Consider the following 17,436-nt stretch of genomic DNA (forward strand, 5'->3'; position numbering starts at 1 on the left):
ACACAACATTTAAGAATGTTGACAAACATGAACAAAATAAACAACAAACATGAACAAAACCAAATAAGAACAAAATAAACAAACCTGAACAAAATAAACAACAAATAAGAACAAAATAAACAAATATGAACACAGTAAAAAGAACAAACATGAACGAAAATAGGACCAATGGCCCTGTAGCTTACCTGCCAAATTAAAAGCTTTGGGAAATGTATCCAGATGCCATTTATTATCACCCAGTTCTGTGTATTTATTCTATTACAGAAATAGCCCATGTTTTGGTCATATTCCAATCAGATCTGTAAAAAATTCAAATTCCAACTTGATATCATTGATATTGATTTATTGTATCAATCCACTTCCTATCTCTTATAATGGGAACATTTTTCAAAGTTGCAGCAAATCCAGAATCAGATCCAGATCGAAATAATTTCAATACCTTGTGCTGACATCATCATACAGAAGCTGTATACTAAGTTTGAAGTCAATCAGAACTGGAGTTTGGGAGAAAAGGACGATTGAAATTTTTTCCCATAAGAGCCCATGTTAAATTTTCCGTAAGTTCCTGGATCCAGAAGAAGATCCTGATCAGCATGTGGACATTATGTTTTGGTCATCGCCTCATCAGAGTTGGACTGTAGAAATTTACACTGGATATCATTTGTATTTACTGAGTTATTGTATCGATCCACTTCTTATCTCTTATAATGGGGAAATTTTTCAAAGTCGCACCAAATCCAGAATCAGATCCGGATCCAAATAATTTTACTAACTTTTGTTGACATCATCATAAAGAAGCTGTATACCAAGTTTGAAGTCAATCGGAATTGTAGTTTCGGAGAAGAAGACGATTGAAATTTTTGTAACGGACGACAGACGACAACGGATGTCGCATGATGACAATAGTTTATGGCCTGTCGGCCGGTAAGCTAAAAACAAATAGGAACAAAATAAACAACAAGTAAGAACAAAATAAAAAAACATGAACTCATTTTTTTTTTTTTCTGTTGTTCTTATTGGACCGGTTCTGATCCACTTCAGATCAGACTAGTCTGAATGTGGAACCAGGACTAAAAGGATTTGGACATTTTTAACTGTTCACGTCTTCACTGTTACTGATGCATTTCATGGGCGGGATTAGACCCTTTGGTGGGCTGGACTAGACATTTGGTGGGTGGGATTAGATCCTGTGGTGGGTGCTATTAGACCCTTTGGTGGGCGGGATTAGACCCTGTGATGGGCGGGACCAGACCCTGTGGTGGGCGGGACTAGTACTGGTCTTCATACCGTAACTGTACATGTGACTTTTCCCACCTGAACAGTTTTGTGGTTGTCAGTGTTTCAAGGTGTTTTGGGTTTGTGGTCCTGGTCCGGCCCATTTGTCCCCCTTTGGGCTGAATGTGGGACCTGGACATAAACCACTTGGACATCCCTGCTGGACTGTGCTGGACTGGATCCGGACACTGGGTGGGGTTTGAAGTGTGAATCTTTATTGTCCATCAGTGAAAACACAAAAACATACAAATCTTTTACAAAAGCAACGACCGACAGTAACATGGCGTCCGTCCTAAAAGGAGGCGGGGCCCGACAGTGACACGGCGTCCGTCCTAGAAGGAGGCGGGGCCCGACAGTGACACGACGTCCGTCCTAGAAGGAGGCGGGGCCACACAGAGACTCATGGGACATGAAAACACGCCACCACTCAGATTGTCTGTCGGGGTCATGTGACCATAGTCCACCTCCGCACCAAACCGGGCACTACCGGCCCCGGCCGCCCCCCCTTGGCGCTCCTCTGAGTGGCGGTCCTCCTCTCCTGGGTCCAGGTCCTCCTCCAGGACCCCACCCCCCCCCGTCCGCCGCGACCCGATGGACCGAAACCGGTGTCATCCCTGGGAGGACGAGCTGCAGGACGGAAAGACAAGAAGGAGGTCCAGTGGTTAGTGGTGGTCCACAGGTCCGCTTTAGCACACAAGACTGATCTGACCAACATAGACCAACGTAGACCTGCAGACCAACATAGGCCAACATAGACCTGCAGACCAACGTAGACCTGCAGACCAATGTAGACCAACGTGGATCTGCAGACCAACGAAGACCAACATAGACCTGCAGACCAATGTAGACCTGCAGGCCAATGTAGACCTGCAGACCAATGTAGACCTTGCAAACCAACATCGAGGAGCGTAGACCTGCAGACCAATGTAGATCAACATAGACCTGCAGACCAACACTGACCTGCAGACTGGGTCTGGGACTGGATCTGGGACTGAATGTGTTAGGTGTTTTACCTCCGTCGGCTCCTGGAGAATCCCGGTCTCGGGGGTCTCCAGTTCCCGGGCCGTCCTGCCAGGGGCGCTTGCGGGGGGGCAGAGAGGCCATGTCCATGCCCTGCAGAGACGACGAACGCTCGCGCCCCGCCGGTGACGACCCATCATGCATCTGCTGCCCGTCCCGGTAACCGTCATGACCTGAGGCAGAGACACACAAATCAAAACCGGAACTGAGACAGAGACGACCTAAACTACAGCCACACAAAGACAGGTTCAGGGTTTGAACACAACAAACAACACATTCAATGAAAGACAATTAACGCACACTTGAAAGTTTTACAAAAACTGAAGAAAGTATTCATTTAAAATCATAAGAAAAGTTCAAGGAATCAACTTGTTCAAATGTTGTTGAAACCCTTGTTCTGGACTCGTCAAACCCACTCAGGACCAGTCCCTCTGAATGCCGCCCATGAGGCCCCAGGGGGCTTGTAGGACATGTGCTCCCACTGGGGTGGACTCTGACCTCCTGCTCTGGGGGGACCTCCTCCTCGGGGTGGTCTCCCTCGGCCTCCGTTGTCCCAGCCCCGGCCCAGGTCTTCGTTGACGTCGTAGCCATCTTCCTGTCCTCCAAACTCGTCAGGGTAACCTCGACCTCCGGGCCGGCCGGGGCCACCGCCTCTGAACCTGGAACAAATGGTCCGCTAAGTCTGGGTTCAGGACCAGAACCTAAACTTCTGAATGTACTGCTGCTACTGGTCCTAGATCCTGGACTACAACCAGAGAACTCTCAAGTGGACCAGGTTCTAGTTGGGACTCACCTGTCCTCCCTCCGTCCTCTGAACTCTCCTCCGTCCCGGTTGAACCTGTCGTCAGGACCCCAGTTTCCACCGTTCCCCCCTCCTCCTCGGTGGCCTCGTCCTCCTCCTCCCTGGTACCCTTGTCCAGGACCCGGTCCCGGTCTCCAGCCCTCATCCCGACTGTGGAAGTCCTGGCCTCCATCAAAGTCCTGTGGCCCTCGTCTCCCCTGCTGGTTTTCCCCCCAATAAAGCCCTGAGCCCTGGTCTGGTGCTCCAGGTCCCTGGCGGTCTGGAGGTCCCATGTGGTGGTTAGGAGGTGGACCCCGAGAGTCTGAAGACAAGAAAAAGCCAAGACCAGGACCGTGTTAGACCTTTAACAATGAGCTCAATCAAACTTCCACTGGTCTAGAATCAAGACCTGCTCAGGTCAAGGACTGGGATCGAGATGATCAGGACTGAAAACAGAGACTAGACTGGACGTGAATGAACTGTCGACAGACGAGGCCCAGCACCATGCTGGCTCTTACCTTTGTTGTTGGGCCCCTGTGGCCCCTGTGGCCCCATGCCATGCATCATCGGCCCTGAGTTCTGACCCTGCAAAGACCAGTGAGTTAGTGTCAACGAAGGAATAAACCAAACTAAACCAAACCAAACTAAACTAAACCAAAGTAAACTAAACTAAACCAAACCAAACTAAACTAAACTAAACTAAACTAAACTAAACTAAACTAAACTAAACTAAACTAAACTAAACTAAACCAAACCAAACCAAACTAAACCAAAGTAAACTAAACTAAACTAAACCAAAGTAAACTAAAGGATGCTGTCATCCTAACCTAGGTCCTGTTCTGGTTCGGTCTGCTCACCTGGTGCTGCATGTATGGGGGCCCCTGCATGTTCCCGTGGGGCCCCTGCATGTTTCCGTGGGGTCCTTGCATGTTACCTGGGGGTCCCTGTATGTTACCTGGGGGTCCTGGGGGCCCCTGCATATTGCCCATCCCATAGTTGTTTGGCATGTTGCCATGTGTCCGAGGCGGGGGCCCCATCATCCCGCCCTGCATTGGCCCCTGGGGGCCCATCATGTTCCCTTGGGGAGGCATCATGCCCCCCTGAGGCGGGGGCCCCTGAGGATCCCTTGGACCCATTCCTCGTGGAGGGGGCCCCATCATTCCACCGGGGGGCCCCTGCATCCCTCTGGGTCCGGGGCCCATGTGAGGTCCCTGGGGGCCCATGTTTCTGGGAGGACCAGGATGTCGCTGCATGTCCGGTGGTCCCATCATTCCTTGCGGGGGCCCCTGGTGGGGCTGGGGTCCAGAAGGGGGGCCCATCTGTCCAGGGGGCATGAAGGGGGGCTGCAGGCCTCCTGGGCCCATTGGAGGCCCCATGGTGTTGGGCATCTGCTGAGGGGCCATGTTTGGGGGGAAGCCCTGCTGTCCAGGGGGTATGGGGCCCCCTGGACCACCAGGTCCCCCAGTGCCAGGGAACGGGGGCATCGTGCCCTGTGTCTGTGAGGGGCCCATGCCCCCCTCGGGGTTCATCTGGTTCATCCGGTCCATCTTTATTTGCTGCACAAAGGAACAGAAGAGGATGAGTTGGGTGGTCTGTGGTGTGACCGGGGTCCGGACAGTCAGGACCATAGACCTGGTCCAGCTGGACAGGGTCCATAGTCCAGCTGGACCATCCATCTGAAGGACAAACCCTGGGTTTGTGTTATGGTTCAGTTTAATAAACTGATGTTAGTTTAGTTCAAACATATTCACATTCAACTATTGAACACTTTCGAACCATAACACTGACTTCAAACACACGCCTGTTTTGCTCTGACTGCTGTGGAACGTCATGGTGTGTTCTACCTACAGGTGCATGGCGTCACCTGAACCTGAACCACAGTGGTGCTGGTCCACAGGCCTCAGGTGCGTCTCTCACCTCCAGCAGCATGGGGTTTGTGTACTGCAGCGCCGCCATTTCCTGCTCGATCTCGGCCTGAGTCTTCTTCTTCACCTCCACCTTCTGCTCCACCTTCCGGTCTTTGGACAGATCTGCAGCAGGGGGCATCATGGGTACTTTGTTCTCAGCCCATGCCTGCAGAGGAAGAGGGCGTCGGTCACAGACTCCACACCTGGTTCCATACCCGTTCAGGTGTTCATCAACCGGCCACTCACCTGCTGGAACTGAGCCGGGATCGGTTTGGCGTACGGGACTTTCTTCTGAGGGACCTTCTTGGCGTCCTTGCCCATGACCTCGTCCACTCCCCAGTCCAGACCTGGGATGGACATCTCCACCTCAGGAACCGCCTCTTTACCTGTGGACGTCACAGTGGACATCAGACAAGTCTAACTGAGGATGCCGCTGTACCACACCTGGACATCCTGACCTTTGATGGCACTGGTAGGCGGATGCACACGTGGAAAACCACCTGAAACGAACTCTAACAACAGGTTTCTCAGCTGTTTTTAATAGAGTGAGGCGTCTTTAAAAACAAAGAAGTTGTTTAACCAAAGGTGGACACTACAAAGGAGACATTTTCAAGATGGTGTCCAAGACGGACAGACAGCCCTTCAAATATCCTGTCCTTCATTATTTGACTAAGCCATATTACAGACTAAAATAAGATAAGATAAGATAAGAGCGCCAGCACAAACCGTCTAAAAAACAATTTTGATCCCAGGTCCATAATTGCACTGAACTCTGCTGGACATTCATTGTGTGGAACGCTGAATGTTGTCCAGAGTATATGATGATGCTTTATGTGGCTTTTTATTCTTCTAGTAACACTATTTTTTAAGCTGCTTTTTTTTTTTTTTTTTTAAGATATTTATGCCATCAGGGTTTTTTCTTTTATATTTAACTTTATACTCTTTATTTACATTATTTATACTTTTTTTATTGCACCTAGAACGACTGCACTGTTTCTAAATGTTATTGTACCTGCACAACGACAATAAAGACATTCTATTCTATTCTATTCTAGTCTATTCTATAGGTAAGATAAGATTAGATAAGAATCTTCCTTTCTTAGTCCCAAGGGGACATTCCAGATTTCCAGTAGTAATAGTGAAGCACAAACAAAGGACACAGGAGTAGAAGAGAGCAAACGGAAAAAGTAGTTTGCACTGCAACTCTTACTTTAATTGTGTGTTTATATTTTCGGGTTTTATGTGTTGTTTTCTTACTTGCTGTTTTTAATCACCTTTTACATGTTTCTTTTATAATGTTTAAATGCGTTTCTTTTTTTCCCTTGTCGTCGTATTTCAATGTCCTGTGTGAAGCACCTTGAATTGTCCTTGTTGCTGAAATGTGCTATACAATAAAGTTACCTTGCCTTACAGACAAATGCAAACCGCTGTAAATCCTGTTTCCATGTGTGCACATGCTGAACCTGCCACAGGTTGGACAGAGGACACACTCATACGTCCACCTATACACACAGAATTCTACAGATACAAGTGTTCACATTAGACATATGAGGACGCTTCTATTGTGGATCCTGACAGCTGCACAAGGACACACCTGTCCTATCTGGGAGTGTGTGTTGGAGGGGGTGGAGTCTCTGTCCATTATGGAGGACAGCTATGGAATACTAATACAACATGTTTTTGTCCGATCCCTGTGGATTAGACCACAGATGGAGACGCTTTAGCCCAGGTCATCGAACTCAGTACGTGTTTTTGGACATAAACCCTTTTTTTTTTTTTTTTGCTAAAACTCAGACTTGACATTCATTGTAAAAGTCATTCCACCTCAAACGAACTTAAACTGGACTTTTCTAACTTTGATCCATAACAGCTGAATGAGCCTGAACAGAAGCCTGAGTGTGAACCCTCATTTCCACTGGAATGAGGTTGCACATATGTGATCCATCTTCTACAGATGTTTGGAGTTGAACGGTGCCATTCTACTAAAGATAAATAAAGGACATTCACAACAGAACTCTGACATCTGATAATGTTTGCCTCATTGAAATGTTGTTGGCACCACAGTGTAGACCTCTGTAGTCCAACTAATATTCATCCATGACCACTTAAAGCACTAAAAAAAAAACAAAAAAAAAACCCAAAGGCAAAAAAAACAAAAAAAAACAAAAACATTATAAAAAAATATATATATAAAAAATAAACCACTTGAAACTAAAGGGGTTAGTGGTCTGCAGCCGTCTCCCTGTTTAGACTCATTTGACAGGATCACACAGTTCTAATGAATTTATTCTGTATTAGAATCAAAAGAACGGTTCTGAACCACAGGAACCACCTACACTAGGCAGAACCACATGACAAAGGACAAATATGGAATGACTTCAGGGAAATTCTACTTATTTTTAGAATAAATGTGCTTGTAATCAGTCACTCAAATATATAATTGGACTTGTAATCACTTATCTATTATACAAATATGCTAATTAGAATATCACATGGTCAAAACATGCATCAGGCACTAGTATTCAATACAAAGGAGTAATGGTCATTTTAAGGACCTGAGGGCCGGGGGGGTGAGGTGGGCGGGGGACTTTGTTGGAGTCAAACGTTGGTAACTTTTAGTCTGTTTTGAAATTCATCTGATACGATTGAAACCAGTGAGAAAAACCTTTTTAGAACTTTTTTAGGGTCAGGCCATATTTGCAGCTCTGTATTAGACTGTGAAACCCCCCCACCCGGCTGATGGACTTACTGGTCTGCTCTTGCTCCATGGCGGCCTTCAGCTGCTCAGGGATCCCCATCCCTGGGATGGAGGCCACGCTGTTGGGCTCCACATCATCTGAAAGCAGTCTTAGGTCACTATCAGCCTCCACTTTGGAATCAGCTCTTCTACACTAATGGGTCCACGGGGGCTCACCGTACTCCACGCCATCCTCCGACATGCCCGGCAGCAGGTTCAGGTTGTAGCGGTCCCTCATCTTGTCCCCAGGACGATTTCTGGTCCAGAATTTACTGAAACCCATCGAACAGAGCACAGGTGTGAGTCTGTACCAGAGCCGGGTCCCCTCCAGTCCACTTAAACTAGAATAAAGCCTCCTCGTCCCCCTACACCAGGTCCACTCCAGTCCACTTAAACTAGAATAAAGCCTTCTCGTCCCCCTGCACCAGCTCCCTCTCCAGTCCCCCTGCACTGGGTCCCCTCCAGTCCACGTACTTAAGCCTCCTCGTCCCCCTGCACCATGTCCCCTCGTCCCCCTGTACCGGGTCCCCTCCAGTCCACGTACTTCAGCCTCCCCGTCCCCCTTGGACCCACCTGGTGTGGTCGTTGGATCCAGAACACAGGATGTGACCCAGTGGGTGCCAGGCCAGACTCCAGATCATCCCCTCGTGGGCCATCTCCATCCCCCCGACCTCCTTCTCCACCCTGAAACCAGACCAACAGGCCAAGTCAGACCGACACAGACTGCGTCAGCATTAAAGGGTCCACGTCCGGTCTACGTCCAGTCTGCTTCCAGCCCAAGTCTGGTCCGTGCCTAGTCCATGTGGGTTCTACATCAGGTCTACTGGGGTCTTACCCTGTGTGCCAGAACAGCAGAGACCCATCAGAACCTCCACTGGCAAACAGACCCTCATGGACCGGATGCCAGGCCACGGCTGAAAACACAACAACACATGGAGATGTTAGGCCAGGTCCCCCCAGGAGGAGCAGAACCTGGTTTAGACCCAGCAGACCCTGGACCAGATAAGGTCTGTGGGAAAAACCACCTGAAGAACGATCAGATGAGCTTTGGACATCTGTCCTCGACTTGGACACATCTACTGGCCCATGTCAGAAGAAGTCCAATGGACCACATGTCCACATGTATGTTTGAAGTTTGAGACAAATAAACAAATAAATGAATACAGTTTGACCAGATGACCTGTTGACATGTTTGAAACCTGATGGACCTGATTCTTCAGCTGAAGCAGGTCCTCCACAAGCTGACACTACACCAGACTGAACCAAAAGTCGATGAGTTTGAACAAACAGAAAATAAAACCACATGACACAAAAAAACACAGACACTTTTCCTCTGCAAGACCTTCACAAACACAAACACCTCTGAGCATTTCCACTGAAACGACACAGAAAAAAAAACTCCCCTCGGCCCAAACTTTTCATTAAAGTTCCTAAAAGGAGGCGGGACTTTTCAAATTCCTGGAATTCTTGGGGGCGTGTGTGTGTGTGTGTATGTTTATGTGTATTTGTGTGTGTGTGTGTGTCCAGACTCCGGTCCCAGTTCTGGTCCAGACTCCGGTCCCAGTTCTGGTCCACACTCTGGTCCCAGTTGTGGTCCGGACTCACCTGTGGCCTCCTTCTTGTGGCCTCTGAAGACCTGCAGCTCCTCCTTCAGGTTCCTGATGTCAAACAGTTTACACAGATGGTCACGTGACGCCGTCAGCAGCCAGTTGCCGTTCAGGTTCCACTTCACCTCCATCACCGTGTTCTTGTGGGCGTGGCTAAGCACAGAGACCGGAGACACATCAGTGTGATTGGCTGAGCGGTTAGGGTTGGGTTTAGGTGCTTGTACATCCACTCACAGCGTGGCCAGACTCTGTCCGGTCTTTGGGTCCCAGAATTTGATTGGCTGCTGACTGTCTTTGCTCCCAGAAACCACCAGGCCTTTGGTTGGATGCCAGTCGACGCACTTCACATCAGCGCCGTGACCTTTAAATGCAGCAAACACAAACTCCATCATCATTCAGTGGGGTTGCGGTTTGTGTCTGTCGGCAGTCACACATCATCATGGTGCATTTAGGTGTCTTTACCTCGGAGGATCCTCTCCTCGTGGCAGCGCAGGAAGTCCCAGATCCGAACCGTTCCGTCATCGGAGCAGGTGGCGAATTTATTATCGGTGGGAGAAAAGCTGAGGAGAGAAGGAGACGGTTACCATGGCAACGGCATCAGCTCTGACCAACATGTTGAAAACAGAGCTTTACATGATTATGACATCATTCAAATCCAAACAGGTACAACGCACACTTCCTCATTTTCATCTCAGACCTAGACCAGGTTCTGGTTCTGAACACTGACTGGTTGAATCCTGAATGAATGTGTTGTGGTTTGATACTAAGGCTGGAACATCAACAGAACGTCTGCTCACTTTTAATCCCCTTCAGTCCAATCTAGTGTCAGATTGTGTTAAAGTCACTGCCCTATAATTGATATCAGATTGTCTTTGTGTCAAACTGATTCCATCCATATTTATATGTGAAAGTCCTCAGATATTAGAACGGCACAAGGACATGTGACCTGGAAACAGGAGGTCAAAGGTCACCTGTTCAATATTCCACTGCTGCAGATGGAAACACAGGAGAAATGAGGAGCAGAGAATGAGACTATGACCACAAATGGACACACAGACAGACAGACTATAATACCCCTTTGGGTAGATGTTGGCTGAGGGGTCAAAACTGTTTCCAAAAACCAACATGTCATCATCCAACATCATCTACTCCACTGGTGCTCAGTCTTTTTCTGTGGCCCCCCTTTGGAGGTCTATGAACTTCCAGGCCCCCCTTTGGAGGTCTGTAAACCTCCAGACCCCCCTTTGGAAGTCTATAATCCTCCAGACCTCCCTTTGGAGGTCTACAATCCTCCAGACCCCCCTTTGGAGGACCATAAACCTCCAGACCCCCCTTTAGAGAACCATAAACCTCCAGCACCCCCTTTGGAGGTCTATAAACCTCCAGACCCCCCTTTGGAGGTCTATAAACCTCCAGACCCCCCTTTGGAGGACCATAAACCTCCAGAACCCCCTTTGGAGGTCTATAAACCTCCAGACCCCCCTTTGGAGGTCTATAAACCTCCAGACCCTGCTTTGGAGGACCATAAACCTCCAGAACCCCCTTTGGAGGTCTATAAACCTCCAGACACCCCTTCGGAGGTCTATAAACCTCCTAACAGTTCTTGACACATTAATACTGAATGGATGCTTCTGGACCTTCTGGATGAGTCTGTCTCTCCTCAAATGAAGCTGATGAAGATCCTTTTAAACATTAAAAACATTTAAACTTTTTGTTTTTCCTTGAATATTTTTTGTTCAAATTAAAAATAACTTAGATTTTTGTTAATATAAATAAACTCAACCAGACTGCTGCGAGACAATATTTGTTCAAATAAAAATAGTAAACGTCCAATTATCTACAATTCTGACAGTACAGTTCCTTTTTTTAGTCCAACAAACACATGTTGGTTCCACAGATGAACATGTGACCAATATCAGTGGGTCAATGAGCCCGTTTCCATTGGACATTTGAGAACATTCAAGTCCAAACTGGTCCAAAACATAGACGTGTATCCATGCGTCTTCTCCAGTCCAGTCTAGTCCTTGTCCTAAACTCTTTGTCTAGTCTAGTGACAGATTGACCGGTGTCAGATCAGGAAGGATCACTGTTCGAGATGGACCACGAAGTCTGAGAACGAAACCAGGTCAAATCCATGGAGAAGGAACCTGAACTCTGTGGATCCATGGATCTTCTGTTCATCTGTAGAAGGAACCTGAACTCATGGTTCATCTGTGGATCCATGGATCTGCTGCTCCATAAATAATGTCTGTGAAGTGGTGACAGATTTTGGACAGTAGAGTCACGTTGGTGAATTCGTATTCGTGATGGAGAAAGAACAATGGTACAGCTGGATTTCCTGTTTGTAATTCTGGTCTGAACTTATTCATTCATATTCTGATCAAATACACACAATACGACTGAACATGATCGACTGAACTCATACAACAGTTTACACACATTTATTTATGTCCAACTACAGACTAAGGGAAACACAGATCTGTCTGATGGACAGGAACATTTGGACCGGTTCCATACTCCACAGATGTCCCTCAGAAGGAGGTCAAATGGACTCGGACATGGCAAAGACAAAAAAACAACTGAATTAGCCTGGTTCTACTACTGAATTAACCTGATTCTGCTCCTGAATTAGCCTCGTTCTACTTCTGAATTAGCCTGGTTCTGCTCCTGAATGAGCCTGGTTCTGCTCCTGTACAGACACCTCCAAACATCTGCAATAATCCTCTGTTCTACAGAAACCATACAATATTCAATATCTATTCAATATTTAATTATTCGATATTTATTTCATATTTATTCAAACATAAATGCACTATTTTAACAGACTTGAGTTCACAGATATACATACTGTTAATATTATTCATATTCTCTACTCATACTTTATGTATATTTGTATTCTTTTAGTTGTATTCTATTTTACTTAAATTTTTGTTTTCCATTTTTGTATCTTGTTTTTATAATGTTGTATTCTCTCTTTTCTTATTTTCTGAAGTATTGTGGTTTTTTTTAAATTCATATTGTTGCACTGACTGGACTAACAATGACAATTAAAGCTATTCCATTCTGTTCTGTTCTGTATGAACCCAAAGAGATCTGGACTCTGTCTCAGTAATAGGACACAGATGGAACCATACTAAACCATCCCAGGGCTCAGATCCAGGCTCTGGTCAGTTTTAAGGCTTAGTTCAACACTAATCCCTTTTCCATGGTCCATCTGAGCTAAAACTGTCCCCATATTTATATAAATGTGTAAATAAACAGAAGTGTGCACTGTTGATTTGTCCATTCAATCCCAAATGTGCTGCTGAGTTTCTTTCTTGTGGTAGATGTCAGTGTCAGTCCTTCCATAAACAGGAACATAAATCTGTGTTGTTTTGAATCTAGAATGCTGGTTTCCTCTCGATCTCCTACTAAATTCTAAACTGATGTGGTTTCCTGGTGTGTCCACACATACACACACATTTGGGTTCAACTCTTCTTCTAACATCCATCCACATCTGCTTGTTTTGGTCATGTGACTCTAGTTGGACTCAAAGGTCTTTCCATTACAGTTTTGGGTCATATACCAATTTTTTTAAAAAAAAATCTATTTCATATATTTTTGTTCATTTTCTTAGTTTTAGTCATATACCAATTTAACTATGAAAAAACACCTCAAACAACAACCATTCAGAGAAAAACTAGAGCTTGGGTGAAACTGTTGTTTTTCCATTAAATATATTATATATTAAATATGAACAGTTCCATTCAGTTAATTAGAGGATCAGTGGAAAAAAGACCAGTGTTTACACAACCCTTCCACGGGTTGAGTTTGTCACCACTGTGACTCCACACAGGTTCCACCCTCTACAACAGGGGTGTCAAACTCAGATCCTCAAGGGCCGGTATCCTGCATGTTTTAGATGTTTCCCTCTTCCAACACACCTGATTCAAATGATGAGCCTATCATCCAACTCTGCAGAAGCCTGATAATGACTGTCAGGTGTGCTGGAAGAGGGAAACCTCTAAAACATGCAGGATACCGGCCCTCAAGGACCAGAGTTTGACACCTGTGCTCTACAACATGGGGCCCGTGAGCCAAAACTGGCCACTACAGGGTCCAATCTGGCCCTGGGATTGAATTTACACAGAAGATATTAACAAAGGTTTTAACATGTGGAAAAAGACAATCCTATGACCTCGAAATAATGACAACTGCAAATGTTCACAGTGTTTTAGTGTAAAACGGTAGAATATGGAAGGGTTTACATTTATAAACTATCCTAAATGGAAATAAACCGAACAAATATGACGTAGAATCAGTGTCATTGGACCAATATTCTGTCTGTTACTAAATGTTTTGTGTATTTGTTGTAATGAACATGTAAATGATGAACGTAGGGATCATGTTGAAACTGCACTTATTTCAGTTCTTTTACACTAGTCTCATTTTTAAAGAACAGTCTGCAGATATTTGTTTAGTACGACGGGCGTATTAAGGCCACAAAAGAAAAAAAACACACTTACACTGACAATAGTGTCGTCATATTTGGAAAATAAAACCACAATATAACAAAAATAAAGTTATAATTTAAAAACAGGTGGAAAAATATCATTTCCAAAATACAGTCGTACCCACTGGTCACATGATGGACAACTGGAACATTCTGGGAGGTTCTACTTTCATTTGGGGTTTAAACACAAAGGCCAAATACCGAGCCTATAAGCCCCGCCCACCAAATACTGTGCCTACTAGAACCGCCCACCATCCACACATTAGCATTAATGGAAGGCCGTTGAAGACAGTTGGCACATGTTTGTGTTTGTTTGGTCGTATGAAGTGACCAGATATGGACTAAATGTCCTGTTCCATTTGGACTGAAGGGTTAGAGGCAGACCCAGATCTAAATAAACCCAGTTTGATGGACAGACCCTGTGTCTGTACAGATTCTTAGAGGATCTTTTGCACCAAACTTTCATTGTACCTTCTCTTTACTGAGGCACCGGCAGATGAAACTGATCAGATTCGTCACAGCTTCTTCTAAGTTTCCTTTGTTGACATGAACAGGTTTCAGTCCTACTAAGTGTTTCAGAGTTCAGCTTCAGTTTACTCTTGGATCTTTGCTCCATCTCTTTTCCAGCGCTCTGCCTCCAGATCGGAGTTGTTCTGAAGAGTTCCTCATGTTCTGTGTTGGAACAGGTTGAAATAAAGTAACTGACACAATAAGTGTTGTGTTCCACAGTCAGACTAAATGTGTGTTTTCACCCTGGGGAGTCAGTTCATTCAAGGCTGATGTTACTGACATTGACCTCTGACCCCCCTGCTGGTCTAAGAGGTGGACTACACACCAGCTGACTACTGGTCCAATGGAGATCTCAGCTGTCGTTCTGTTCTGATGATGGCCAGACTCCTACTGACTGGACACAGATGACCTCTGACCTGCCAGTCACCAACCCGTCCTGACCCACCTGACTGATGTAGGAGGTGTGGGCGGTACGGAAGGATGACTCCGCCCAATGTTGCCTCAACTTATTAAAGGAAAAGTACATAAGGCGTGGCTTACTTCTGTAAACAGAACTGCTCAGACTCCACCTCCTCTCCGCTCAGCTACGATGGCGGGACAATAATGACTTTTGTGATTGTGTCACAGCTGCGTCCTAAAGACATGCCCGGACCAAACTCTACACAGTGGATAAGTCTCATCTGTTGGACAGAACTGTGCACTACAGCCTCATCCACACTGAGACCAAAACAAGATTTTTAATTTTCAAAAAGTTTTCTGTAAATGCAGCATCGTCTCAGTAAATGTGTGACCTCACAAAACCAATGAAGACACTGCGATACACATCAGGCCTGGAGGTGGCGCTGTAACACTGCCGCAGAAATACACCAAGACCAGGGAACACACGGTTCACATTGTGCGCAGGAAACATTTTAATGGTAAACAAATACTGCGTGTGGGTGGGGTTAGCAGGTGGAAGTAAACGAAGGGGCGGGACTATGGCATCGATTCAGAAACAATGTGAATGGTTTGAAATCATGGATATGACAGGAGGCGTTCTGATATTTGTTCACTGAGACCCGGTTTCAGATGTTAACATATTCAAGTTCCCAGAATGCCGGATCCACGCCATGACAAGCTTCAACAGATACTCCTGAACGCATCCTGTGTGGGGGGCGCCAAAGAGAAAAGTGATTGGTTAGAGGTACAAACCCACTACCCAAAGGTCGAAAACACAGAAAAACAAGAAGAAAATAATAATAATATAATGGATTGGATTTTATATAGCGCTTTTCTAGACACCCAGAGCACTTTACATTACTGATCCATTATTCATTCGCTCTCACATTCTCCCTCTGGTGGTGGTAAACTACATTTGTAGCCACAGTTGCCCTGGGGCAGACTGACAGAAGCGTGGTTACCAATTCGCGCCTACAGCCCCTCCAACCACCACCAAACATTCATACGCATTCATACACCAGTGTGAGTGGCACTGGAGGCAAGGAGGGGGAAGTGTCTTGCCCAAGGACACAACAGACTGACAAGGATAGAGCCAGGATTTGAACCGCCAACCCTTTGGTTACTGGACGACCCACTCTACCACCTGAGCCATGGCTCAGGGAAATCCAGCGTGAAGGACGCACTGAGCCAGGGTCAGAGGTCCACTTCCACGCTCCATACTCTGCCTTTCATCTGAACACCAATCAGAGCAAATCTATGGAAACAGACCTGATGGAGAACCATTGGCACCGATGGACTGGACTGTTGAGGTTCTGGTTTGGTTTAACGCTCTTCAAACAACATGGAACACTCAAATACCCCTTTTCCGTCTAACTGGTTTGGAGCCAGTGCCAGCACCGGTTCTTTGTGTTTCCACTGCCTAAGCACCGGTTCCAAACAGGTTCCAGGTAAACACATACTTAGAGCTGGGCTAAACCGGGGCCAGACTAAACACTGGTGATGCTACCTCCTGCATCATCGGTGGACGGGTCTACAGACCAAAACAGGAACAGTGAAAGCTATGAACCGCCATTTTTAAAACTACAACCAGCGGGTTTTTAGTTTAGCTTTTAGAGAAAGAGTTACAGACGCTCAAAACATGCAGCAGTGGACAGAGGAGACGGCCCAGGACTTTCTGACACCGCGGTCTTCATCCCAAGTCCAAGACCAGGTGGAGGGAGCCAGACCCAGATGATCATGTTTGACACCAACGTAATGATGTGGCTCTGACTGGGCTCTTGGCCTACAGAAAAGCAAACCGGTTCTTTGGAGGCACCAGGATGGAACCAGTACCGACCTGGCACCAGGTTCTTTTTGGTGGAGAAGGGGTGTGTGACCTTTGACCTCACTGGGCTGACTCCAAACACCGGAGTGTTGGAGATCTGATACCACAGGTTCAGTGGAAGGTGGTTTTTAGTCCAGTTGGTTTGTCCGGATCAGAATAAACCTTCCACATCCAACCCGCGTCCTGTCTTCATCTATATCAAGGGGGGTCAAACATGTGGCCTGGGGGCCAAAACTGGTCCGCCGAAGATTCCAATCCGGCCCACAGTGTCAATTAGCAAAGTGCCAAACTTACACTGAGGACATGAACAGTCAATGGTGTTGGACTGGTTCCAGTTCAGGTTCCACCTCCAGACCAATATGAGCTAAAGTCCAACAATAACAGAACAACCTGTAAATAATGACAACTACACATTTTCTTCTTGGTTTAATGTGAAAAAAAAAAAACCCATTACACTATGAAAATATTAACATTTACAAACTATCCTTTAACAGTAAAATGTGAACCTGAACAAATATGGACAACCTGACATGTCTGAGGAAACTCCATGTCATTTGAACAGCATTCTGCCTGTTCAAATGTGTCTGTAGATCCACTCTGATCTGATGTTCAGAATAAGCTCAGACATAGTATTGAACTTATTTTAGTTCAAAACTCCAAAACTTGAACAACATTCTGCTTATTCCCACATTTTGGTGGAACGCACATGTTTAAATGATTAGTTCAGGCGTTATACTCATAAAATTCCATTTATTTTTCTTACAAAATTTGAGTTCTTTCAGGTTATTCACATCTTCATTGTGAAAGGATAGTTTGTAAATGTCACTAGTTTCATAGTTTAAT

At 45.9% G+C, this 17,436-nt stretch overlaps 1 protein-coding gene across 2 annotated transcripts in view; it reads right to left on the reverse strand.

Annotated features, from left to right (window-relative positions):
* Positions 1-1,469: 1,469 nt before the first annotated feature.
* Positions 1,470-17,436, reverse strand: part of LOC115437182 (pre-mRNA 3' end processing protein WDR33-like) — a 30,043-nt gene continuing 14,076 nt past the window's right edge. Inside the window, exons 7-22 of one of the 2 annotated variants that reach the window (XR_003937922.1) lie at positions 9,790-9,887; positions 9,562-9,688; positions 9,326-9,480; positions 8,556-8,634; positions 8,294-8,404; positions 7,898-7,992; positions 7,733-7,819; positions 5,230-5,369; positions 4,994-5,149; positions 3,934-4,632; positions 3,595-3,661; positions 3,089-3,398; positions 2,794-2,954; positions 2,289-2,468; positions 1,629-1,902; positions 1,473-1,550 (exon numbers count right to left, since the gene is read on the reverse strand). Coding sequence is in view for 1 of the 2 variants with exons in the window: in XM_030160364.1 (XP_030016224.1) it covers positions 1,721-1,902; positions 2,289-2,468; positions 2,794-2,954; positions 3,089-3,398; positions 3,595-3,661; positions 3,934-4,632; positions 4,994-5,149; positions 5,230-5,369; positions 7,733-7,819; positions 7,898-7,992; positions 8,294-8,404; positions 8,556-8,634; positions 9,326-9,480; positions 9,562-9,688; positions 9,790-9,887 (2,647 nt within the window). In the remaining variant the exon portion in view is untranslated. Of the gene's footprint in view, positions 1,903-2,288; positions 2,469-2,793; positions 2,955-3,088; positions 3,399-3,594; positions 3,662-3,933; positions 4,633-4,993; positions 5,150-5,229; positions 5,370-7,732; positions 7,820-7,897; positions 7,993-8,293; positions 8,405-8,555; positions 8,635-9,325; positions 9,481-9,561; positions 9,689-9,789; positions 9,888-17,436 lie in introns of both variants that reach the window. The other variant, XM_030160364.1, reaches the window with a different exon arrangement.

The sequence above is a fragment of the Sphaeramia orbicularis genome, chromosome 17, assembly GCF_902148855.1.
Source record: "Sphaeramia orbicularis chromosome 17, fSphaOr1.1, whole genome shotgun sequence".
NCBI classification, from domain to species: Eukaryota; Metazoa; Chordata; class Actinopteri; order Kurtiformes; family Apogonidae; genus Sphaeramia; species Sphaeramia orbicularis.